This window comes from Bos taurus, chromosome 1, assembly GCF_002263795.3.
Source record: "Bos taurus isolate L1 Dominette 01449 registration number 42190680 breed Hereford chromosome 1, ARS-UCD2.0, whole genome shotgun sequence".
Lineage (NCBI taxonomy): Eukaryota > Metazoa > Chordata > Mammalia > Artiodactyla > Bovidae > Bos > Bos taurus.
In genome coordinates, this window is record NC_037328.1 from 70,396,979 (window position 1) to 70,423,937 (window position 26,959).

The 26,959-nt window shown below is 41.3% G+C and overlaps 1 protein-coding gene across 9 annotated transcripts in view; it reads left to right on the forward strand.

Moving 5' to 3' along the window:
- Positions 1–26,959, forward strand: part of RUBCN (rubicon autophagy regulator) — a 51,066-nt gene that overhangs the window by 12,410 nt on the left and 11,697 nt on the right. The window contains exons 2-13 of one of the 9 annotated variants that reach the window (XM_059875786.1): positions 1,619–1,772; positions 8,051–8,134; positions 10,649–10,808; positions 11,668–11,774; positions 12,817–12,970; positions 13,604–14,137; positions 15,521–15,565; positions 17,653–17,748; positions 18,461–18,576; positions 19,505–19,712; positions 20,223–20,327; positions 22,382–22,456. In XM_059875786.1, the coding sequence (XP_059731769.1) occupies positions 1,619–1,772; positions 8,051–8,134; positions 10,649–10,808; positions 11,668–11,774; positions 12,817–12,970; positions 13,604–14,137; positions 15,521–15,565; positions 17,653–17,748; positions 18,461–18,576; positions 19,505–19,712; positions 20,223–20,327; positions 22,382–22,456 (1,838 nt within the window). The remainder of the gene's footprint in view (positions 1–1,618; positions 1,773–8,050; positions 8,135–10,648; positions 10,809–11,667; positions 11,775–12,816; positions 12,971–13,603; positions 14,138–15,520; positions 15,566–17,652; positions 17,749–18,460; positions 18,577–19,504; positions 19,713–20,222; positions 20,328–22,381; positions 22,457–26,959) is intronic. The other 8 variants (XM_059875830.1, XM_059875851.1, XM_010801168.4 and 5 more) reach the window with 8 other exon arrangements.

Genomic DNA, 26,959 nt, shown 5'->3' on the forward strand with positions numbered 1-26,959 from the left:
GCAGTCGGGGGCCCAAGAGGAGGAGTTTGATACCGCATCTCCTCATGTTTTCCTTATCCATTTGATTCTGTGCTTCCAATTCTTTTTATTCAATTGCAGCTGGTTTTGAATTTTTATTGGGTAGGAAGCTGTATTGAGAAAATGCTGGGAATTTGGGAGGAACCTTGAATATCATCTAGGGCAGCAATTTTTAGACTTTTCCACTGAAGTACTTCAGATGATCCAGGAGAATAAGCCAATAGTTGATTGACTTGGGGACGTGTCCTAAGTGGCTTAGTGCAAGCTTAGGACATTTTTGCCTCAATTTTAGCTTAAAAAATCATGGGAGAAAATCATGGGCAATTTTTATTCTTATCTATAATATTTGTGTACAGATATATATACTTAGTACTGGAAATACAGTTAATAAAAAGTTATTTTTTGACTTTTTTGTTCAGGCAAAGGTTTCTGGTTTTCAGCAAATGTCCTTCATCTCTTTATATAGTGCTCACATAATGTCATTGCCCAGAAATGGATCTTTACCAACTGAGCCACTGGGGAAGCCCAGAAATGGATCTTAATGGCTCACAAGCCAAGAAACACAGGGTTATGGGCTACTTGTATGAGGATAAAATGATAGTAGATGAAGATCACCTTACAAAGAACAATATGCTATGTAAATATGAGGGCTTTTTTTTTTTTTAATTTTAAAAACTTAGTGTTCTTTGCAGCTTCAGTCCTCTCAGAATTGGGTCTTCAGTTCAGTTCAGTTCAGTCACTCAGTCGTGTCCGACTCTTTGTGACCCCATGAATCACAGCACACCAGGCCTCCCTGTCCATCACCAACTCCTGGAGTTCACTCAGACTCACGTCCATCGAGTCAGTATGCCATCCAGCCATCTCATCCTCTGTCATCCCCTTCTCCTCCTGGCCCCAATCCCTCCCAGCATCAGAGTCTTTTCCAATGAGTCAACTCTTCGCATGAGGTGGCCAAAGTACTAGAGTTTCAGCTTCAGCATCATTCCTTCCAAAGAAACCCCAGGGCTGATCTCCTTCAGAATGGACTGGTTGGATCTCCTTGCAGCCCAAGGGACTCTCAAGAGTCTTCTCCAACACCACAGTTCAAAAGCATCAATTCTTCGGTGCTCAGCTTTCTTCACAGTCCAACTCTCACATCCATACATGACCACTGGAAAAACCATAGCCTTGACTAGATGGATCTTTGTTGGCAAAGTAATGTCTCTGCTTTTCAATATGCTGTCTAGGTTGGTCATAACTTTTCTTCCAAGGAGTAAGCGTCTTTTAATTTCATGGCTGCAATCACCATCTACAGTGATTTTGGAGCCCCAAAAAATAAAGTCTGTCACTGTTTCCCCATCTATTTCCCATGAAGTGATGGGACCAGATGCCATGATCTTCGTTTTCTGAATGTTGAGCCTTAAGCCAACTTTTTCACTCTCCTCTTTCACTTTCATCAAGAGGCTTTTTAGTTCCTCTTCACTTTCTGCCAAGTAAAAAATTAATAGGGAGAGAATGTTAGGATGTGGGACAGGAGGCTTCTTGTCTTAGACTTTCTTTGACATGGTATGATCAAGTACAACAAAGAAACTAACCATTGGTATAATTGGTGGCCTTGCAGGAGGGAGCATTGGCAGCTGCTGGGTAATTTGAAGACTACTGTGGAGGGTTTAGTGTCAGCCAACAGCCCCAATGTCTGGTCCAAGTATGGTGGCCTGGAGCGGCTGTGCAGAGACATGCAGAGCATCCTCCATCATGGGCTCATCCATGACCAGGTATGTATACTGCTTCTTTTTTTTTTGCCAGATTGGCCAGATCACTTGTTGGAAAGAAACATTTGCATTAAGTCCTTGGCAGAGAGAAGATGAAGGCAACTGCGTATGTGAGCCCTTGGGATCAGGACTGTAATATGATGATAATGAGGAGGAGAAGGACAATGTCATGATGAATCATTAAGGTTTTCCTCTTTAGAGTATCCTAGGATATATCTGAGAAATATTTACAGGATATTGTCCTTTTTAGACTATCCTCTGAACATCATTTTGTAGATAACTGGTTGATGCTTATGAATGATAGTTTTTAGTTATAGCTTACTTTTTTTTTGTATAAACTTTGTTGATGTTGAACTTCTTTTCCTTATATCCTCAAACACTAGCTTTGAGTATTAAAAATGAGTTAAATCTCAGTGGTTTCTGCTTCAATTCTCAGTAGCAGTTACTCCATTTGCAGTGTTTTAAATAAGGTTTGGTTCTGGGTAGAACGGTCAAGTGGGTCATTGGATCTGATCCTCCACTTTTTAAAAATCAAACCTCATATATATATGTGCATAATTTGTGTTCCCAAACACTCAAATACTTCCCTAGTCAGGGCCTAGTCTTCTTTCCTGAAACCTTTTTCTGAGCCCGGCTTGTCTTTCTTTTTTAATCAGAGTTTATTCTCAACTAGCAGTCACAATGGGAAAAAATGAATTGGTATTAAGATATTCATAGTTGATAGGATTTAATATGCTACCTTCCCTTCCAAAATAGTGTGTATTACCTCTAAACAAACTCTTTAAACCAGTTTTCTTGTTTTTTCAGAATTCACTGGAAAAGTTGGCTTATGTTAGATTCTCTTTATTCAGAGTAAGTTCTGAAAGGGAGGCCCTCTTTCTAAAGAATTTTGAAGATCTGAGGACAATTTTTATCCTTTAAAGAACTGAATTCTTCTCAGTGGTCATCATTATTAAACTCTCACTCAAGGAGTTTGGATGCAACATTGTATAGTAGATTGACAGACATCTTCAGAGTCAGACAGAACCTGGATTGAAATTGCTCAGGTCCTTGGGGAAAAAAATGACAGTAGTAATAATTATGGATCTCTGAGTCAGACTGCTCTTCTTTTAATCTCAGTTTCACCACTGTGTGGTAGTGAGTAAGTTACATGACTGTTAGTACTTCTGTTTCCTCATTTGTAAAATGAGGCGGTTACACTGGTATGTATCTCATAGGATTGTTGTGAGAATTAAATGAGATAATACCTGAAAAAGCTTTAGAAAGTGTAATAAGTTGTCTGTCAGTCTTAACTATTAGGTGATGTTATCTTTTTTGAGCTTTTTCTTATCTGTCGAAATAATGATAATATTATTTATGTCATAATGTTTGATAGAAAGATTAAATGAAACAGCATACAAATTGGCCTAACACAGTTCATGGTACATAGGAAGTAATTGATAAATATTCCTTTCATTTTTTTTTTTAAGTTTCAAGTTACATGTTGTCCTGTGAAAAAAAATATGAACATCGGAATCTATAGAACAAATAATTTAACCCACCACAATCTTGTTTCTGCCCTTACCATTGTTGTTCTTGCTACTGGAGTTTAAGTAAGTTCGTGTTACCAAATCCAGCGCACATCTTCCCTCTGAACACTGTCTTGTGTTCTTCACTGTTGAACATCATCAGACCTTGACTCATGTTGCATTATCTTCCAGTCTCATAGAGACCTCTTCTACCCCTATGACCAGTCTTTCTTAGTTTCTTTCCCTGGAATTTCTTCCTCTCAGATTTTCAGTTCAGTTCAGTTGCTCAGTCGTGTCCAACTTTTTGCGACCCCATGGACTGCAGCATGCCAGGCTTCCCTGTCCATCATCAACTCCCAGAGCTTAGTCAGACTCATGTCCATCGAGTCAGTGATGCCATCCAACCATCTCATTCTCTGTTCCCTTCTCCTCCTGCCTTCAATCTTTCCCAGCATCAGGGTCTTTTTCAGTGAGTCAGTTCTTTGCATCAGGTGGCCTAAGTACTGGAGTTTCAGCTTCAGCCTCAGTCCTACCAGTGAATATTCAGGACTGATTTCCTTTAGGGTTGACTGGTTGGATCTCCTTGCAGTCCAAGAGACTCAAGAGTATTCTCCAACACCACAGTTCAAAAGCATCAATTCTTTGGCACTCAGCTTTATTTTTAGTCTAACTTTCACATCCATACATGACTACTGGGAAAACCATAGCTTTGACTAGATGGACCTTTGTTGGCAAAGTAATGTCTCTGCTTTTTAATATGCTGTCTAGGTTTGTCACAGCTTTCCTTCCAAGGAGCAAGCATCTTTTAATTTCATGGCTGCAGTCACCATCTTGAGTAATTTTGGAGCCCTCCAAAATAAAAGTCTGTCACTGTTTCCGTTGTTTTCCCATCTATTTGCCGTGAACTGATGGGACTGGATGCCATAATCTTAGTTTTCTGAATGTTGAGTCTTAAGCCAACTTTTTCACTCTCCTCTTTCACTTTCATCAAGAGGCTCTTTAGTTCTTTGCTTTCTGCCATAAGGGTAGTATTATCTGCATATCTGAGGTTATTGATATTTCTCCCAGCAATCCTGATTCCAGCTTTGCTTCATCCACCCTGGCATTTCGCATGATATACTCTGCATAGAAGTTAAATAATCAGGGTGACAGTATACAGCCTTGACGTACTCCTTTCCCTATCTGGAACCAGTCTGTTGTTCCGTGTCCAGTTCTAACTGTTGCTTCTTGACAACAACAGTCTCATTCACTTGCATTGTTTTAACCATCACCTGTACACTAACAATCCCCAGCTCAGACCTCTATGCTGAATTTTAGATCCGTAAGACTACCTATCTGCATACAGATTTCTCAGGAGGTAGGTCAGGTGGTCTGATATTCCCATCTCTTTAAGAATTTTCACAGTTTATTGTGATCCACACAGTCAAAGGCTTTGGTGTAGTTAATAAAGTGGAAGTAGATGTTTTTCTGGAACTCTCTTGCTTTTTTGATGATCCAGTGGGTGTTGGCAATTTGATCTCTGGTTCCTCTGCCTTTTCTAAATCCAGCTTGAACATCTGGAAGTTCACAGTTCATGTGCTGTTGAAGCCTGGCTTGGAGAATTTTGAGCATTACTTTAGTTTTTAATAGAGTCCAGTCCTATGTCCTTATCTCCTCTTACTTTGTACATTTTCCTGAAACAGTCTCATTCACTTGCATTGTTTTAACCATCTCGTGTTCACTAACAATCCCCAGCTCAAACCTCTGTGCTGAATTTTAGATCTGCAAAACTACCTATCTGCTATACATTATCATCTGGCTGGCTGTCCTACAGGCCAAACACAGCATGACCCCAAACAAACTTATCTTCTCTCATAAGATTGCCCTTCCTCCTGATGTTTAAAATACTAGTCTGTGGCATTGCCAGCTCCTCAGTCTCCCAAAGCCAGAGTTGGGAACTGTACCAAAAGGTTTTATAAAAACCCAATACAGATTTCCCAGACTGAGGACCTACCAGATTAGAGGCTCCATCATTTAGTGGTTCACATACTTGCATCTTGATAGTAAAAAAGTTCTTTTCTTGGCTCTGTTACTAATTTTACATCATCATCTGGAGTAATCATTTTACTGTAATCACAAGACAGTTTTACCATCTGTGCCAGAAAGAGAAAATGTGTCATGATGAAATAGTGAAGTGAAATTCCTGAGTGAAAGATGCTTGGTAAATGCAACACAATATTATTGTTATGAATAAGTAATAAGATCTGTGAAGGCACTTGGTCACCAGAATGAACACTATTAACGTATATGGTCACCTACAAAATAGCAATAGTGTTAGTCGGTGGAAGCAGAGCAGACCAGACAAATCTATCATCCACATACAAATTAGCAACTACAGGCTCAAGTGAGAAGAATTAAATACAAAAGATCCATACCACCTTCACTGCTGCTCTGTTATGCCTTGTAAAGATCTAAAAATTAAAGTCTGTGTCAAGGACTTGTTTTTTCCCTCTCATTTCCTCTCTAAAGATTAAGGCTTTCAAAGGCTTCTAGCTGCTGTGTCATCAGGAAGCTATTCTGGGTGTTGTGCCCTTGGAGGGGGAAGGGATACAATGATTCATGCTGGGCATATTTCTTTTGTGCTTTTCTAGGGATGTGTTATGGAATGTGAACTATGTTTTTTTTTAATCACTCAGGGCCTTAGGAAGCTATAACATCATAACCCTGTTCTTAAAGGAATCTCATTTTCCTTGACATCCTGCATCTGGACTACCTTTTAGTCTTTCCACAAGGCATGGTGTATTTGATAACCCCTTTTCTGCCGCTTGGAAATGTGGAGATGCTTAACCCCCGAGTTTCTGAGCTGACTATAAGTACAGAGATCCCCCCTTTTCCACCACTAAGAAGAAACCTGTAGTTGACATATAGATGTTCCAATTTAAAAATAACAATAATAACAAAAAAGACCTCTTGTGTATGTGTATGTATATATTTGGCTGTACTCTGCAGCATGTGGAATCTTAGTTCTCTGACCAGGGATCAAACATGTGCCCCCTCTTTGGGATCATGGAGTCTTAACCATTGAACCACCAGGGAAGTCCCTGTTTATTTCTTTTCTGAATATGTAAATAACATATGTTTTTATTTGCTGAAAATTTAAAAATTATCAAAGCATTTAGAAGAAAGTAGGTTATTACCCTGTAGATAAGGGCAGCCCTGATAAGGGCAGCCCTGATTATAAATCTGACTGCGTTTGTGCAGAACAGAGGAGTAAGGCTGTCCCTTTCTGTCCTAAATCCTCATGCTCACTTTTCTTCCTTATCAGTTAATGTCCTTTGTGTCATTTTCTCCCCTCTCCCCAGAATAGGGTACTTTCATCTTCATTAAAAACCTGTAGCAGATATCCTTTCTCCTCAGTTCTTTTCTTTTTTTTCTTTCCTCCTCAATTATTTTCTTAACAGTGTCTGTGAATTTGTCTGCTGCTTCTTGGTCAGCAGAAGCCACTTCTCCAAACCTCTTTCTAAACATTTTAAACCATCCTTCGTTGGCATTAAATTCTCCAGCTTTAGATCCTCCACCTTTTTTGCTTTCAGTTGTCACATAATGACTTTGCTTTTTCATGAATCATATTAGAGTCTTTAGGGATGTCTTCCCTATAGCAATCCTGTACCCACATAAAAGCTGAGTTTTCAATATGTGATTAAAGTTATTTCTCAAATAGTACAAGATTTTTGTGCCTGCTGGAGTAGCTACAGCAACAGCTTCACAAATTTCCTTTTTTTTTTTTTTACCATAGTCCTTATACTGGATTCATTTATCTTGAAATGGTGGACCTAACTGCACCTGCAGGCCTCAATCTATGGTGTAGATTCGACTTTTTCTTATAATGCCATGACTTTTCTCTGCTTCTTGGAAGCACTCCCAACATTGCTAGTGGCACTTCGTCTGGGTCCCAGAGTGTTATTCAGAATTTTTGCTATTACATTAAACACAATGGAAAATACATGAGAACTGGGAGAGGTCACTTTTTACCACAATATGTATTTTACTGAAGAGCCGAACATTTCATACAGAGATGATTAGTGTCACATGGCATTTTGAGTGGACACTTGCAACATTTGAGCTCAAACAATAACAGGAGGTGGCTACAAAATTATTATAGAAGTACATAATTACATAAAATTAACTGTGGAATTATGATTTGATGTTCTTCTATATATTTGTTTACATTTCTCGGGACTGCAAATGGCACCGTCTATGGCCCCTAAGTGTTTGTGTGTAAGTTTTCATAAACTTTAACTTTTCCTAATAGGTGTGTATACATTTTATGGTAGTAAATGATAAAATAGGCTAGCATCTACATATATTTTATGCATTCATGAGATATCTAACTTTCCTAATTTTTTTTCAATATTTCCAAGCTATGCAGTTTATCTATGGGTTATTTTCAAATTGTTACAAACCTTCAAAATTTTTTTCCAATATATTTATTGAAAAAATTCCACGTAGAAGAGCACCCACACAGTTCAAACCTATGTTTTTCAAGGGTCAGCTGTATAACCTTCTATATCATATGCATATATTACCTCCTTTAAAGAACAATTAGAATAGTTTTTAACAGCTGATCTTTAAAAGGGTGACTATCTGTATGTGTTCCTTTGATTGCTGTTGAGAACCTTTATTGTGGCAAGGGAAAGTTAGGCTTTTCTTTTTCCTCTCTTGGAATATGGATATGAGAACTAGATGTGGTTCACAATGGTAATGATTTGTTTACCTTATGTGTTCCTGAAACAGGTGTGTTGCCGCCAGACTGATTACTGGCAGTTTGTGAAAGACATTCGGTGGCTCAGTCCCCACTCAGCCTTTCATGTGGAGAAGGTAAGTAAAGGCAACCACAAGGCTTCATTGTTTGATGTTCTGTATGCAGAGTCTCCTAGGCTAGAGGTTTGGCATATGGCAAGGAGAGGAAATTATCCCTGTCAGATTGATTTGGAGAGGAGGATGCTTTAAAAAAAAAAATAAGCCTTACACACTCCTTGCTCTAGGCCACTTTCCCTCCTCTAGGGAAGGGGTATAAAGTTTTGTTATTTTCAAAAGATTTGCATATATGGGACCAGAATGAAGCTTTTCAGAATCCAGAGCAAATGGCAAGAAGTTTTCTGAATGGTTAGGGGTAAGTAGGACTGATATGTGGTAACTGCTTAAGAAGAAGAGGATACACCAAATACAAAAAAATGTGAGGTTCCTGGAGGCCAGTGTCAAATAGAACCTAATACATCCCCAACAACTTTAGCTTCCGTTATAGCCCTTTACTCTCTTGTTCTCTCAGCTCAGTATAGTAGCTCTGATTCCCAGCCAGGGACAGAGCTAGAGCTCCAGGAGGTTAGGTAACTTGGCCAGAGTTACAAAACTAGTCCACAGCAATCACTGTCAAATATATATGTTTATTTATTTAACCCTTGGTTGTGGAAATTTTCAAGCATAGTCAAAATTAGATTAGTGAAATGAACCCAAAATATCCATCACCCGTCTCCAATACTTACTGATTCATGGCCAGTCTTTTTTTTTTTTTTCATGGCCAGTCTTGTTTCATGTATATTACACTTACTGCCAGGTTCATTGCTGAGGCGATGTCTGGAAAAGTAACTTATTTTTAAATGATTAGGGAACCAAATAACAGGGTGGTCACTCTGGCCACTTTTCTGAGAAAAGACCAGAGCACAGTGATTTTCTTACATGGATTTTTTTTTTTTTTTTTTTGGTCCTTATCACTTTATTTTCCCCACCAAACCCCCCTCTCTAACTTTCTTTTCTAAAATGTGTTGCTATAATCGTTTCCTCTTAGAAGCTACCTGAAAGTGCCATCCATACTTTTTTTTTTTTGCACTGACTGTGGGCTATGAAACCTTGCTTTTAGAAATAGCCAATAGAAGTACGTTTCAAACAGAGAATGCTGTGGTGAGAGCCAGTAAGAGGTGCTCAGGTGGTTTCTCTTTGGTAAAGAATCTTTGGGGGCATTTTTCCTGGATTTCTTACCCCAGGTTTTTCTTGCCTTCTTTTCTGGTTGTTGTTGTTCAGTCATTCAGTCGTGTCTGACTCTTTGTGACCCTGTGGACTACAGCACACAGGCTTCCCTGGCTTTCACCATCTCCTGGAGCTTGCTCAAACTCATGTCCATTGAGTCAGTGATGCCGTCCAACCATCTCATCCTCTGTTGTCCCCTTCTCCTCCTGCCTTCAATCTTTTCCAGCATCAGGGTCTTTTCCAATGAGTCAGTTCTTTGCATCAGGTGGCCAAAGTATTGGAGTTTCAGTTTCAGCATCAGTCCTTTAAAAGAGTATTCAGGACTGATTTCTTTTAGGATTGACTGTTTGGATCTCCTTGCAGTCCAAGAGACTCTCAAGAGTCTTCTCCAACACCACAGTTCAAAAGCATCAAATCTTTGGCGCCCAGCTTTCTTTATAGTCTAGCTTACATCCATACATGACTACTGGAAAAACCATAGCTTTGACTAGATGGACCTTTGTTGGCAAAGTAATGTCTCTGCTTTTTAATATGATGTCTAGGTTGGTCATAACTTTTCTTCCAAGGAGCAAGCATCTTTTAATTTCATGGCTGCAGTCACCATCTACAGTGATTTTGGAGCCCAAGAAAATAAGTCTGTTACTGTTTCCATTTTTTCCCCCATCTATTTGCCATGAAGTGATGGGACCGAATGCCACGATATTCGTTTTTTGAATGTTGAGTTTTAAGTCAGCTTTCTTCCTCTCCTCTTTCACCTTCATCAAGAGGCTCTTTAGTTCTTCTTCACTTTCTGCCATAAGGGTGGTGTCATCTGCATATCTAAGGTTATTGATATTCTTCCCAGCAATCTTGATTCCAGCTTGTACTTCATCCAGCCTGGCATCATTCTGCATATAAGTTAAATAAGCAGGGTGACAGTGTGCAGCCTTGATGTCTTCCTTTCCTAATTTGGAACCAGTCCATTGTTCCATGTCTAGTTCTAACTGTTGTTTGTTGACCTGGATACCTGAAATAGAAGACTCTATGAGAGAACCCTGGGGGTCAAGTTCATTTTTCCTCTGAATATCCCAGAATAGATGCCTCTTTGGAGTTAGAACATAAAGAGACAGATGTAGCAGCTTTGTCCTCTCCTGGAGCTGCATATTATGTCTTAACTGCTTAGTCCCTTTCCAGTGGTCCACACCAGCAGCAGGGCCATTAATCTCTTCCCTCGTTCTCCTTCCTCTACAACATCTAGATGCTAGCTGGAGGGTAAATACCTCTGATTAACTCCTCTGACCTTGCTCAGTTTAGTTTTCATGCCATTAGGCCTCAACTTTGCTGGATTGATCAGGATGTATATTTTGACTCATGCTTCTTTGCTCTCAGTTTATCAGCTTGCACGAGAATGGCCAGAGCAGCACGGATGGTGTGAGTGAGCGTGCCGTGGCTGAGCTGTGGCTGCAGCACAGCCTGCAGTGCCACTGCCTCTCAGCCCAGCTCCGACCTCTGCTGGGGGACAGGCAGTACATCAGAAAATTCTACACAGGTAGGTAGAGGTTACCTCTCCAGGATTGCTGCATGGACTTCCTCATTCTCCTTCACTTTACTATTCTTTATAGACCCACTCTTACCCTGGGGTCTCATACTTTTACTTGATATCACAGAGATTCTAATCAGAAATATGTATCTAGTCTTCTCTCTAACATCTTATGTAAAATACAGTCACGCTCTATGTTAAGGTATTTCCCTACTCTTATACACACAGATCAATAAGAATAACTACTATGGCGGGTAGGAAGGGAGAATGAGGACTTAGAGTGTCTTAATGTGGACAGAGTTTCAATTTAGGAAAGTGATAGGGGAGAGAGATGATGGTGAGAGTTGCACAACAATGTGAATGTATTTAGTGCCCCTGGCCTGGATAGTTAAATATGGTTAAATAGTAAGTTTTATATTATGTGGCTTTTACCACAATAAAAAGCATTAATAAAAGAATTTATACTATTTACTGAGAGTTTTCTATGTTCTAGTCAGTGTTATCTATTTTTTTATACATACGCACTTAACAGTAACCCTGAGAGTTGGGTATTAATACCCCTGTTTTCTAATCAGAGAAGCAGAGCTCAAAGGAGGTCAGGTGATTGGCCAGAATCACCCAAAGCCAGAGATCATATCTGGGTCTTTCTGATTTTGTAGCCTCTTGTCATGGCCTCTTTGCTATACTGCACATGACTTAGCCTCTGCTGTACTTTATTTGTCCCTGGTTTCCCTCTACCCACAGTGATATGATTCTCCTTATCTTTGCCTTTTCCCTCTCTCCTTCCCTGACCTTCTCCCAGGGCCACATAGGGAGGCTGAAGTTCTCCCTAAGGGGCTCTGTCACTGCAGTAGTTTTCTCTCCCCAGATACTGCTTTCCTGCTAAGCGATGCCCATGTCACGGCCATGCTCCAGTGCCTGGAAGCAGTGGAACAGAACAACCCTCGCCTGCTGGCTCAGATCGATGCTTCTATGGTAAAGGGGGCAAGGAATTATCTGTGTCTGTCTTCTGGCCTCCTAGACCTCACCATGATATAACCCTGTGTAGCAAACTACTTCACTTAGGCAATTATGAGCTGCAAGGCTCTCATTAAAAACAAACAGAAAACTTAGAAAAGAAGAGGAGGTACCATTAAGTATATGTTGCAGTGAAAAGCCTATTTGTAAGTAAGCTTAGGTCTGTTTGAGGAGGGAGTTGTCTGTTTTTTTTTTTTTTCATCCTTAAAAAATCTTTAGTTTGAGTAAGCACCTCCTGAAGGGCAGGCTTGAGAAAATGGCAGAGGGATGATGGTGAATCAAGCTGACTGTAGCTAGAGCATCAGATGTAGTGCAGCCTAATGTAACGTGGAATCATTTTCTCCAAGGAAATTTTGTTATTTTGTGTTGCTTATTTTTCACTCTCCAGGTCACTCGTCCCATCACTAATATCAGTGCCTCGGCTAGAATGGAGTCACAAGCCCTCTTTCTCTTGTGGAGGGATCCCCTATCTCTCCTGGTTTTAAAATTTTGATTCTTGCTTGCCACCTATTGAATATTCTCTACATGCCAGTCATGGTGCTATGCACAATACATGTGTCATCTCATTTAATCCTCACAACTCTGTAAAGTAGACATTAATCTCATTTTATAAAGGAGGCCACTGAGGGACAGAGTAGGTAAATCATTTGCCCAAAGTTTGGACCAAATAATTTGTGATAGGGCCTGGCTTTGAGCCCCAGTGTGTCTGACTTCTGACTTCTCGTTCATAGACTTAAGCCCTTTACTATATTGCCTTCATGATAAAGCACTCCTGGTCTGATCACCTAGGATTCCAGCTGCAGAAGCCGTGATGTTTGCCAAGACTTTGAGATTTCAAAGTTGTGTGCTGTGGTAGAGGGTACCTGTACTGTCTCTACAGGTCCTGGCTGCAGTTCAAACCTGCTGCCAAAGGCCAGTTTCTGCCAGTGTTTCTGTAATACTGTGCTTTTCCTCTGAGGGCCACTATCCTTGATTCTGACACTTTTTTTTTTTTCCATAGTTTGCCAGAAAGCATGAGAGCCCACTCCTGGTGACAAAGAGCCAGAGCCTGACAGCTCTGCCTGGTTCCGCATATACTCCTTCAACCAACAGTGGTCAGCATTCCTACTTTGGGTCCTTCTCCAGTCTCCACCAAATCCCCCACCACAGCTTAGGTATGAGGGCAGTGAGGGATTGTGAAGACATGTATCTCCAGCCTTGGAAAACAGAGGACATAGTGGTTGCTCACCCACTGGCTATAATAGAACCTCTGGTCAGTGCAGTTTGTCACACTTCATGTCTCAGTATGGAAGTCTTAAAGAGGATATAGCAACTAGCCTAAGATAATGCAGTAGAATCATTAAAGTAACAGAGAAAAGAGATGTTTTTAGTTTCCCCTGGGTTTCTAATCCACATCACCAAGAAGGCATTTCAATAATAATAGCTAACATTTCTTCAGTTCCTGCCACATGTCAGGCTCTGTTGCCAGCAGTTTGTGTATATTATCTCATTTAATCCTCAAAACAGTCCTATGAGGTAGGTATTATTATTATTGCTCATTTTATAGAAGGGGAATGCATACTGGTAGGCAAAGAAGCCACTGTCTCAAGAGCTCATGCTTTTGGCTTAGCTGCTTCTCAGTGAATTTTTACTTACTTTGAATGACTTAACCTTTTTTGAGGTGACATCATATGTCCTGGGCACCCCAATTTAGGGAGTTCAGTCCTTAGCTATGGAGAAGCCCTTCATACATACCAGCTCAAAAGCTCCCAGCTCACCTTTCCCTTCTCTTTCTTTTCATATCCTAGAAAGAAGATCTACTTCCTTTTCACTCTCTGGCCCGCCCCGAAAACCTCAAGAAAGCAGAGGGCCTGTCTCAGCAGCAGAGGATCAAACCGTCCTAGACCCTCTCCTTCCAATCACTGCATTAGCCAAGGACTCCCCCTCGACCCCCAATGAGATGAGCTCCAGCACTCTGACCAGCCCCTTGGAAGCATCCTGGGTCAGCAGCCAGAATGACTCCCCAAGTGATGCCAGCGAGGGGCCTGAGTACCTGGCCATTGGCAACCAGGACCCCCGGGGCCGGACCGCCAGCTGTCAGAGTCACAGCAGCAATACTGAGAGCAGCAGCTCCAATTTGTTCTCCTCCAGCAGCTCTCAGAAGCCAGACTCTGCTGCTTCTTCTCTAGGGGACCAGGAGGGAGGTAGGCAGAGCCAGTTGTCCAGTGTCCTTCGCAGATCTAGCTTCTCAGAGGGGCAAACGCTCACTGTCACCGGAGGAACAAAGAAGAGCCATACTCGCTCCCATTCGGACACCAACATTGCCTCCAGAGGAGCCCCAGGTAATGAGAACCACCAACCGCATGTCAGAAAGGTGGCCTCCGGAATTTCCGGTGGAAGGGAGATTTGTTCTTAAGGGTCTTCAAATGGCAGGAAGAGAAGTTATGTTTCTGAAGATATGAAGAGTATCCTGCTTATAGTGAAAAAGAGAAGTTTGTAATATAATGTGGATATCTAAATCCAGAATCTCTCTGAGGATACTTACGTTTGTTCGTTTATACATTGCTAAATAGTAAGTGTTTTCTTGGATTCTTTCATAATTCTTTAGCATCAGAGGATAATGTGACTAATCATAGTCTAAGTTTTAAATGTGTCTCTCAGACAGAGGGGAAGTACTAATGAGCTTTAAAAATAATCCTGTTAAATTCCTTCCCTGAGAAGTTTGGTCAGAATATAATAACAATAAGAGAGAGGCAAACTGATACTAGGGTTCCCTGATTAACACTAGAGATGTAGTGAGTGTCCGGTGACGGGACCTAGTAAACAAGTAGGTGCGCTGACCGCTGCATCAGTAATTCAGGCTGAAAGGCAGTTGGATAAGGAGGCCTTGGCTCCTGGGACCACCCTCACACAAACACCAGCTGCTAGCAGAGAGCACCCCAGGCACGGCCAAGGGGGGTGTCACTGCTTTTAGTGTTTCCCTGCCATCATCTTTCCTAGGTTGTTGGTATCTGGCAGTCTTTGGTTAGGTTTCATTTGTAAGAACATCTCCATAAAAGCAAGTGGAACATGGACCTTTGTGCTGAAATCCAGTTCTGGGTGGAAAAGCTTTGGATATAAAATATCAAAATAAAGCAGAAAAAATTAAGAGCATAAAAGGAAGATATTCTTTACAACTAGAGCTGCTGTTGATTTCTGTTTATAATTTCTAAAAGGTGAGAGCTAAGGCCCTCATCTGAAACTTCTGAATTGCAAACTTTTGTCTCTGTTTTCCCCTCAAGAATGTGGGTTGGCTCATTGGAACTGGTTCAGAAACCAAGAAACCTCCAATTCAAAGTCTGTCTTCCCATGAGCCTTCTTAGATGTGAAGACTGCATAGGTTAGACCCTTACTTCACATCTCCTGGAGCAGATGCGGTGTCTGCTGTACTGCAGGTTGCTGGCCTTTGAGCATGTAAAACTCCCCTCTCCCCATTCTTGAATCCATGTGGATTCCAGAAACCACAGTAACCTGCATTGGAAAAGGGAGCCAGAGAAAACCTAAGCAGGAGGGTCTGAGGGAGTATGGGTCCTGTGCATCTTCTCATACGTGCCATCACTCTGTCTGTACTAGGGTTCCCTCTCAGGAGTTACACCCCCACCTTTGCTGGATAAAAAGACACTCTTTTTCTCACTCTCTGTTCTCGTTTTCTGGACTCTCCTCTGCACCTGTCTGTCTACATACAGGAGGCCCCAGGAATATCACCATTATAGTTGAAGATCCCATTGCAGGTTTGGGAGCCAGTCCTCCTCCTCTCTGTCCACCACCCCCTGTCTCCTTTTGCTCCTCTGTGACCATCTTGCCTAGTGCAGAGCTTCCTTTTCCATTCTGGTGTCAATCAAGCCTGGCTAGTCTGATCCTGCTGTGATGCTTGGACCTGGTCGTAAAATGATACCAATATTTTTATGTGATACGTTTTCTGCTTATGACTTCCAAATGCCTTGTTCCTTCTCTCAGCAGCTTTTGGGAGGTAGAATTCATACTTGTCAATCCCGTATTGCCTAGAGGTGAAACTGAGGCCTGCTATTTGTTAAGACATCATGATGAATCAATGGCAGAATTTTTCTTATAACTGAATATTTATTATGAATTACTTTATTTTCCTTGAATTAACACCAGAATATGTTTTCTCCTCTTTCTGTGATCTTGGATATGAGTGCATGTTTTTGCCTCGCCTGGAATCCCCTGTTTCCTTTTTCTTTTATCTGTCTTCCTTCCCCTGTAAATTCCATCTCCCCCAGCCCTACCCCTTCATTCCAGCCATTGCACAAGATTTTTCTAGTGACTTAAGTCTGTGTCTTTGGTTTTCACAGTGGTATTCAAACTGCATGTGTGTTCCATTCTGGGTACATAATGCATGGAGATACTGATGCTGGAATGTGTCTGCAAGGCAGAGTGGTGAGGGTGAACTGAAAATGATGAATGGCTGAAGACACTGGCAAAGAGGGTAAAGAGAGACAAGCCTGCAAGACTTTTGTTTAGAAGAGCATTGCCCTTAAGGAGATGAGAAACTGTGAGATGACAGATTTCAAGTCAGTATGAGGAAGTTCTGAGAATTAGAGCTGATCAGTTGAATGGGCAGCATCAGGAGGCAGTGAGGTCAGTGAGCAAAGCTGGACAGCCTTTTCATATGCAGCTTCTCGCATACATCATCCTTCCCTCTGTACTAGGGTTTTCCTGGTAAATGAACAGGGTGCTGGTATTGGAGTGTGTGTTGTGCACTGATTTTGACTAGGGACCTCAGAGGTTGTCTCTGTCACGATTTCTCACCATGACATCACGGTCACTGCTGGTGTATAGTGAGGAGCAGAGCCCACTGCCAGGGCCACCAGGGGAACACGGAGTTATTGCTTACCATGTAGGAACATTTTTTGTGAGAGGAGCAGTTGACAGATTGGCACCATCTGTCAGGGAAATGGGTTGGATGCTGCTCAGTCATTCATTCTCCCAGCACATCCTGCTCATTTCTCAGGCACCCACCTGCTTTTCTGCGTGCTCGTCCTTCTGTGGCGCTGGGAAATTTTGTGTTTCCCTTTGGAGAAGATCAGTTTCCATTTCCTGCAAACCGTGCCTGCAGCTGTTCCTCCCCTTTCAGTTCTCAACATTCCTTGAAAACTTCTACCCAGGCACTTCCTACCTTATAACCTTCTTTTGAAACCCCTCCCTTCCTTTTCCAGGAAGGCTGAGTCCACAGCCCTGGGGCTGAGCCCCTTGGTTACAGGGCCATCATCCTTGGCTTCTCTAGCATTGTTTTGATGCTTCTTTTAAGGGTATTGCTGGGTGTTATTTTGTTGTTCTGCCAGTTCAAAAATAGGTTCAATTTGTAAGTATGACAAATTTATATTTCAGGCTCAAGAGAGGCTATATCCTAGTATTTTTTTTAGAGACTTTAACCCTTTGATATTGTTCTAAAGTCTGGTGTCAAGGGATCAGAAAAGCTGCAATGTGTTTGTGAGGACTGTTTTCTAAACTGGTTAATCAAGAGGGCAGACATTGGCTGATATTCCTGAAACACTTGGTAAGAAGATGGAAGAGGAAAGAACCGATCATGAATCCATGTTGATTTCTTTTTCGCCTGTGTTGCTGCCTTCCGGGTCTCGTTTTCTCTCTTTTCTCCTTAGAATACACTGACTTCCCACCTCCCTTCCTCCGTGTGTTCCTGCATTCTTGGATTGTGTCCTATTGGTGTGCCCCCTCTCTCCTGTCCGGGAGGGCGTGGGGAATGGGAGCTGTTAGATGTTGAAACTCCAAGGTTGGGAATATATGTGTTGCTCACCTCGTATGTGTGTTTTTACTCCCTGGTGGCCACTGACACTAGAATCCTGCAGTGATAAGTCGAAGTTGAGAGGCCCCTTGTCCTACTCTGGTCAAAGCAGTGAAGTCAGCACACCCAGCTCTCTGTACGTGGAGTATGGTAAGTGAGCACCAGGAAGGCCAGGCTGCAGTCGCGTCTTTGCTGTGCTCCCCCCGTGCCTGCCACGCTCTGAGCTGTATGGCTCATCTTAGCTCTGTGGAGGGCGCACACCATACAGTCTCACCCTCCCCGTCATCATTTTCAACCCCCGTGCTAGAAATCACACGGCCCCACCATTTTTTCTTGCTCCTCTCTGCTGTAGGAGTCCCACCGTCTCATGCTGTGGGTGCTACCACCGTGAATGTCTGGTGAGCCAGCCACAGTGGCTCTCTGAGTGGGTGAGAGAGACCTTGAAAAGAGGCCTTTGAGTGTCTGAGCCTAATGACCAGAAGATAAACTCCACATTGAAATTATCCATAGGAAGAAGACATTTGTTTCCTTGTCTGATTCGCAGCACAGGTTTTTTGTTTTTTTGTTTTTTTTGTGGGTAGGAGGATGTGTAAGTCATCTTTAAATTTAGGTGGTCAAAGGGTGGTCTCCAGGCTCTCTCCATTTATTCTGCCATTCTCTAACCTAGGCACTTAGTGCTTTGGGATTCTGAGATTCAGAGAAACTGCTTTAGAAGGTAGACATCTTTCTAACCTATTATTGGGAAAGACTTGTGAGCATCTTTAGCATTAAAATCATCAAATTTCTCAAAGAAGCTTGGCTGTAAAGAAGATTTGCTTTTCAGAGCCAGAGCTTTTGACGTCCACATTCCATTTTCCCACAGAGGGCAGTCAGTACCTGTGTTCAGGAGAAGGCATGTTCCGAAGACCATCAGAAGGACAGTCCCTTATCAGCTACCTATCTGAGCAGGACTTCGGCAGCTGTGCAGACCTGGAAAAGGTGAGGACACTAAGGAGCCACTGAAAAGCCCATGAAGACAATGGCACCCCACTCCAGTACTCTTGCCTAGAAAATCCCATGGACGGAGGAGCCTGGTAGGCTGCAGTCCATGGGGTCGAGAAGAGTCAGACACGACTGAGCGACTTCACTTTCACTTTTCACTTACATGCATTGGAGAAGGAAATGGCAACCCATTCTAGTGTTCTTGCCTGGAAAATCCCAAGGACGGGGAAGCCTGATGGGCTGCCGTCTATGGGGTCGCACAGAGTCAGATACGACTGAAGCGACTTAGTAGCAGCAGCAGCAGGGAGATCTAGCCAGAGGGGTATGGTGTCTTTTGTCCTAAACAGGATTTGGGCGCACAGCAATAACATGCATGTAGACTACAATACAGAGAAGTCACCATAAAGATAAGCTCAACAAGTTCTATCCTTGGATAACTCTTCAGGGAGCTTATGCTCCTCACTGAGTCCAAAAATACTACTGATCTTGCCTTAAAAACTCCCTTGGGAAAGAAACATTGAATTTTAGTCACATGACCTTGACCCTGGAACCTTAGATAAAGACTGTCCCTGAAATCAGCTTCTCTATTTTGTTCTAAGGCTCAGATATGTAATAAAGAAAATGTCCCTGTAGCATTTTATGGGCTTCCCAGGTGATACTATTGGTAAAGAACCTGCCTGCCAGTTTAGGAAAAACTTGACTTCTCTGTCATATTTTTATGCGAAAAGTGGGACAGGAAGGCTGGGCATGGCCAGATACAAGAGCAAAGAGAATCTGGAACAGATTTTCTGGCCATCAGCTTTCTTTCTGGTGGCAGTGTACATTTCCTCTGGGTGTTTCGAATGGAAGCAGTGCACATCTTGGAAGTTCCTTTCCAAGAGACCAGTCACTGAGGTGTCCCCTTGTTGGCGCTCTCCTTCCCCAGGAGAATGCCCACTTCAGCATATCAGAGTCCTTGATCGCTGCCATCGAGCTGATGAAGTGCAACATGATGAGCCAGTGCCTAGAAGAGGAGGAAGGGGAGGAGGACAGTGACAGGGAGATCCAGGAGCTGAAGCAAAAGATCCGCCTTCGTCGCCAGCAGATCCGCACCAAGAACCTGCTCCCTGGGTACCAGGAGATGGAGCATGGAAGTGAGTGAGGCTGTGAATGCCTGTTCCTGCCCCTTGAGGGCTTCTGGATAAGACATAGTACCTCGTGGGCTTCCTTTTCTGTCTTTATATGTTCATATGAGATGTTATACCCAAGCCAAGGGTTCCTCTGCTGTCAGAAAGATTTTCTGTGTTGTTCTGATTTTTTTTTTCTACTAGACCAGAGTCCTGGAGTTCATCTATGTTCTACCTCAGACATAGCTTCCAAAAAATAGATTTCTAATAGGAGGAGAACTGAGGCCACTGGTTGCAGATTCCCTTCCCAGAGAGCAGTACTTCCTGCTTATGTGAAACTTTTAAGGAGATGAAACAAGAAAGGGAAACGAGAGCTGGTTTCCATTTCCCCAGCATAACTGCCAGTCAAGCTTCTGTTTACTTTTCTATTGAAGTCCTACCAGTTTGCTTTTCCTGTGACCCTAGAAAGTGTCGGACACTTCTTTCTGTCCTGTTCATTACTGTTTTTTTGTTTTTTTTTTTTTTTAACGTTAACAGGCTTTCGGCTCACTTCCAGCAGCTCCCAGTTCAGTTCACGTGATTCAGCACAGTTCTCTGACTCTGGCTCTGCTGATGATGAGGTTGATGAATTTGAAATCCAAGGTATGATTTAACACTTTTCAAGGGAGCTTTCATTAACTCTTTCTTTCAGTTTGGAATCATAGACCGAGAAGCTTTCCCTAAATAGGGAGTCTTCAGTATAGTTCATTATGGAATGTTGTCAGCTGTTGTAAGGGATAACTTCTCTTGTTAAAAAAACAAAACCTATTTAACATTTAAGCAGAAAAGAACACTGAAAGGAAGTGTTCAGTGAAGTGGGCTGGCTGTTGATGTCACCCTGGAGTTTCTTCCTCAATTGCAGCTTTCTGTCAGACTCTTGCTCTAATTTCTCCTCCTAGCAGTCCAAAGCTGGCCCACACCTACGTGAAATTAGATTCCTATTCTCTTGTGCCCCATAATACAAATGAAATTGTTTCAAAGTGTTTAAAAGGAGCTTTATTATAATCATAAGAGAAAAGGTAAAAAAGAGTCCATGGCAGGGAAAAAGCAAAATGGAGGGAAAATGTCAAGTTTTTTTTTCAAAGTAGAGCTTTATTTTCTGTCCTGGCCATGCTAATTTGCATAGCAGAATCACAGATTCTTATGAGCTTCTGCTTAGAGAAGAGGAGGGGCTCTTATCTGGAAAGGCAGTTGTGTTAAATCAGGTTGACCCATGATTAGTGGGTTAATCCATACCTGAAAATCATAAATTTCTTCATCTTCCTATCAGTGCAACCAACAAATGAACAAACAGAAAACCAAACAGTTCAGGGACATAAGCTCTCACCCTATGACTGGAACCAAGAGTAATTTTCTTATAGAGGTGAATTGTGTCTATAGATCTCCTTTGTAACATGATGAATAGATCTTTTATTGCATGAGGCTCCGACTTCCTGTTTATACCAATTTTGAGAACCCATTCAACTGCAGGTGTGGTAGCTGGGTTTCTCCCCCATTCAGAAATACAGTTTTTACGTATATTTTTCCAGGTCTTTGGAAAGTCTTCCTTCTTTGTTCTCCTTAATGCCTCTGATTTCTCTTTATAACAATAATAGATAGTCCCTTAAAACTTTTTTTTTTTGGTATGTGGTTTTCCAACAATTCTCCAGTTTTCTGTACTCCAACTGAATGGCCTACATTTCAGTTCTGACACTAATTCCTGGAGTTAGCACAGAGCCCACAGATCTAGGGTTCAATCCCATGGGGCGGCTCCATCTTTAGATGCTAGCTGCCAGTGGGGTCACCAGGCTGCCTGTACTTCTCTGTGACCAACTGCAACCCCCAGGGTTCCTACAACTGCAAACTCCTAGGGGAGTTCCTACAACTCCCCGCTCAGTTTTGATAATTAAGTAGAATGACTCGTAGAACTCGGGGAAGCACTCTATGATTATAGTTTATTATAAAGGATACAAATGAGTTGTCACGTGAAGGGGAAGTTCACAGGGCAAGGTCCCAAAGTGTCCTCAGACACTGTCCTCAGTGTCTCCATGGAGACAGGAACCTCTGTCTCCATGGAGTCAGGGTATGCCACTCTCCCAGTACATCGACCTGTTCACCAACCAAGAAGCTCTCCCAAACCTCATCATTATCAAGGTTCATTAAGTAAGCATGGGTGATTAAATCATTGGCCATTGGTGACTGAGTTCCTGAGGTGGGGCTAAAAATTCTAATATTATAATTACTTTTTTCTTCTGGCAACCAGCCCCTTCCTGAAGTTGTCTATGTGGCCCCAGGAGTCATCTGATTAACTTAAACTCAGATTTAATGGAAAGGGCTCATTATGAATAATAGACATTCCTATCACTTAGGAAATTTCAAAGTTTCTAAGAGCTCTATGCCAGAAACTGAACAGAGACCAATGTGTGTGTGTGTGTGTGTGTGTGTATATATATATATATTTATAATATATAACAATAATAACAATATAATATATAACAATTTATATATGTATATAAAACTTAACTGTGGATGTAGATTTCTAAAAACAGTGTCAGCTAGCATTTGGAGCAAAAGTCAAGTCCTGATTCCAGGAACATGTGGTATAGAACTGTCATTCTCATCAATTTACTTCCTGTCTGAATACTAAAAGACCCCCTTTTATAATCATTATTACACAGATGGTAGTGAAGGATCTAACCTGACTCACATGTCAAAGAATGGACTCTCAGTGTCAGTGGCCTCGCTGTTTTCAGGTAGCCTGTGTTAGAAGCGTGGGTGTGCTCATACATGCATGTATGTGAATGTTTGCACCAGCTTTTGTACATACCTGTGACTTGTCAGTGTTATGAGAACCAAAAGGTATAGAGAAGTGTCTGGGGAAAACCGAACTTAAGCCAACCAGAAATGATTCACTTCTTTTCTTTTTCTTTAATTTTTATTGGAGTATAGTTGACTTAAAAGCATTGTGTTAGTTTCTGCTGTACAGCAGAGTGAATCAGCTATACATATACAATAGCCGCTCTTTTTTAGATTGTTTTCCCATATAGGTTATTACAGAATACTGAGTTCCCTGTGCTGCACAATAGGGCCTTATTAGTTATCTATTTTATATATAGTACTGTATATATGTCAGTCTCAACCTCCCAGGTAATCCCTCTACCCCTTTCCTCCCAGTTACCATAAGTTTGTTTTCTACATCTGTGACTCTGTTTCTGTTTTATAAATAAGTTCATTTGTCCCATTTTTTCAGATACTCCTTTTCTTCTTCCTCATATGAGTCCAACAGTCCTCTTCTCTGAGATTGTCCTTGCTGATCCTTCTCTATAGAGATTCTTTTAGATTAATGGTCATTGTGGCTGATGGAGGTAATGGACAGTGTAGAAATAAGTGGTCAGGTGAAGAAATTATAATTCAAACCTATAGCTAAGTTACTGACACACATTTAGACAGCAAAAGTCAGATAGAATGCTATAGAAGAAGCTTCGAGTCTTCAGAGTTTTGAATTTGCAGAGCCAACTTTCAGAAAGCTACCTCTTCTCCTACTTTGTTTACAATTAGGACTTACTGCTGCAAATGTTTGGTCTTAATAACTGCCTTATGATCCAAACATGTAGACTTTCTGTAGATGGGGTTAACCGAAAACAAGTAGCAGTTGGATGTTCAAAGTGGCTTTAAAACACACAAACAACAAAATTCAGGCTTTTATTAATTTAATTAATAGTTAATTATTTTATTAATTTAAAAATTTAATTAGCAGTTTAATATTGTCAGCCACTTGCATTTGAAATAATTATATGTATAAGATTAAATTAAGATTTAGAGAAATAAAAGGAATTAGGGACCTTTTACTTCTAAACTGTTATAATTTATCCTAATATAGACTTACTTGAGAAGTAACAATCCTAAGCCACATTTTTTTTTTTTTTGGCCACACCTGTGGCTTGTGGCCTCTTAGTTACCTGAAAGGGATGGCACTTAAGCCCCAGCAGTGAAAATTCTGAGTCCTAACCACTGGACTGCCAGGGAATTCCCCTAACTCACTTTTAAACTGGTTTCTGGGACTTCCCTGGCGGTCAAGTGGTTAAGATTTCACATGGTTTCAATCCCTGGTTGGGGACAGTTGGGGAACTAGGACCCCACATGCCGGGTGACAAAAAGAACCAAAAATCAAACAAAAAAAGTGGTTTCTGATATGTTTACAACCAAAGTCCGTTGCATGTGCATTTACTGACTGTCAGCTACTTCTTAATTGGAGCATATTCAATCTGCTTTAGCCATCAAGCATACTTTTATTTGGTCTTCCTAGCATCCTTTCTTCCCCCATTTTGGGTGCTTTAAAGTATTTTTTATAAACCAAGAATATGAACTATTTTTCAACTAAAGTACTACTTTTTCTTGTGACCCACTATCCCACACATTTTGAGGGCTTGGTGGGAAAGTGTCTCCAAAGTAGTGATTTAACTTTCTACACACAGATTCCCAATTATGAAAGCATAATTTGCAGTTCATTTTTCTCTGCTCTAGGTTTCCTTATTGCTCTCTGTTCTTTCTTATTTGTTTCTGATCTTTAAGCAAGTTTATCACTAGTACAAAAGTCTTTCTAAAAAATGTCAGTATAGTTCTCATTAGCAATCTTTCTGATCACGTCTAGAGGTTTCTTTTTGATCACCTTGGGTAATATATGCTATTGAAGGGTCTCTTTGGATTCTATCAAAGGAAGGTTACTTAAGCATCATACTGTAGACATCATCTATGATAAATACTCTGCATAATTATAATACTTTGATTAAAATGATCACTTTCTTAGATCCTATTTCAGCAAGTAGACCTTATGGAGCCAGAAGTGTTTGTGAAGGAAATAGATTTGAAAGTTACTTCTTCCTTGCAGTAAAGTGGATATAAACTTGTAATCATAGAAAGCTTATTCATAGAAAGCTTTGTATTCATTAACATCTATTCCATTTTTAAAAAACAATCTTACTAAGGAATAATTACATATCAAAATCCACTCACTTTAAGTGTACAATTCACTGAGTTTTAGTAAATGTACCAAGTTGTCAGCCACCACCATATTCTAGTTTTAGAACATTTCCATCATCCTCAGTAAGATCCCTCTCATGCCCATTTATAGTTAATTTACCATTTATAGTTACTTTACATTCACACCCCAAGCCCCAGTCCACCACTAATCTATCTCTATAGAGTTGCCTTTTCTGGACATTTTATATAAATGCAGTCATACAGTATGTGATCTTTTGTGTCTGGCTTCTTTAACTTCATCTGTTTCTTCTGATGGTATCTGCCAAATTGATACAATATCTTTCACAGGCTCCTGATCCCAGGCAATTTTCTCAATTTCTTTGGTTTTTTAGGTTTTGTAGTTCCGTTTTTTCCTTCCTTCTTCCTTTTCCACTGCAATTTCATCAGTTCTTTAATCTTCCTTTCTCTAGAATTTCAGTCTTCCACATAGATGTACCTAGTCAGGGTCCATTCAGGAGACAGACACCACATGACAATTTGAATAGGGAAAATTTAATATAAAGAATCATTAACTCTAGTGGGAGATTGAAGTAGTGGGAGACTGGCTCAAAAGGAGTAAAGAGAACTCTAAAGAATACAGGAATAGCATATATAAGCAGTAGTCACCATCTCTAGGGCCGAAGTAGAGGCCACAGGGAGGGAATGTAGAAGAGGGCCCACAAGGCTGAGGTCCAGGCCTCCTTGCTCACTGGATGGTGGAGAAGTTCTCTGAAGCTACAGAGCTGCCCTGAGAGTGTCAGGTGATGTTGTTCATGAAAGCTGCCATGCCAACAACCCTCACCAGGAAACCATTCTCTGGGGTGCTGGGGGAGGCTGCCCCCAGGGAGTGTTGTTCCTCAGAACTCAAGGGGTGTTGGGGGAAGGGGAAGTGGTTCTTGGGAGGTACCAGGCCTGCAGCACCTGCTCTGAAGCTTTCCCAGGAGGTGCAAGGGAAGCCATTTATGAAAACTACCACCAGTGGCACTCTGCTGCACAGCCTTCTGAAGCCATGCTTACCCTGGGGAGTCACTTGCACTACAGGAGTCTGCTTAGGGGAGCATACCAGAAGCAGCGAGAGAATCCCTTTCCTCCTCCAGTGTTTCTCCAGTGCCCTCTGCTGGCAAAGCTTAGCAGTGTGCCAGCTGGCAAAAGATGAGTGTTTTCAATCCAACTCCATTATCACAGAGCAGACAAAAAGAAGGGCAGGTTTGGAGCCGAAAGGCAATAAATTGATAATTGTTACAATATATAATGAAGAAAGTTCATGAACTATATTTTTGGCAAGTTTAAAAATTATATCCAATTCAAGGTAATCAATTGCTCCTCCCCACCCTCCCTCTTTTAATAATATATTTTTTTCTCCTTCTAAGACAAGAGTAATTGTGGTTCTCCATTTTAAAGTGTTTCCTCTTGAATCAGCAGTTGCAGAAAATTCATTAGAGTTGGATTTCTGAATGTTGGATATCCCCTTATCTGCTGAAGGGAAAACAGGTTGAAACCCCCCATCAGATTGCCCAGTAAATTCTGAAGTTGACTCTCTTCTTCTGCCTTGCTTGTTTTATTTAAAAATGTGCAGATTTTGCTAGCATACAGGATTTTAACCAGTTCTTCCCTGATCATTCCAATGCCCATGTCTGGACATACAAAAATTCTTACAACATGTCATTATTTTGTTGTTGTTTGTTTTTATATCGTTTAACTTACCCAGTCCATAATAATAGCTTTATCCTATCTAAAGCATCAGAAATACTTGAAATCATTAAAGAATTTATCAATTATCCTTAAATAATTGATAAAATATTTCATAATTATGTTAACTTCCATTTGGAAGGAGAGCTTCTCAGACTTCTTTCTAAAGTGCTCTCATTTGGGGTACGTTTAACTCATTCAGTTGAGTAGCTTTCTTCTCTCTCTTTACTCCTGAATTATCTTAGACCCTGATCTACTTTTACCCAGATCTTCAGCTAGTGTTCCAACCACACTAAGCTATCATCTGCTTGAATTGACTGGAGAGTGAGCAGGATGCAGCAGAGGCCTAGTATCCACAAGGCTTTCATGGCACTGACCAGTGACAGGTGTGATGTCCCTCTGGTATCAGGCACTGCCTCTCTCTCTCCACTCTTGGGGTAAGATCCTCACTTCCAAACTTGTGTAACCTTCTGCACTCTTGGAAATATTCATGATTAGCTAGGACGTTACTATACCTCTGGTAAAAATGAAGAAACAGGATAAAGTAT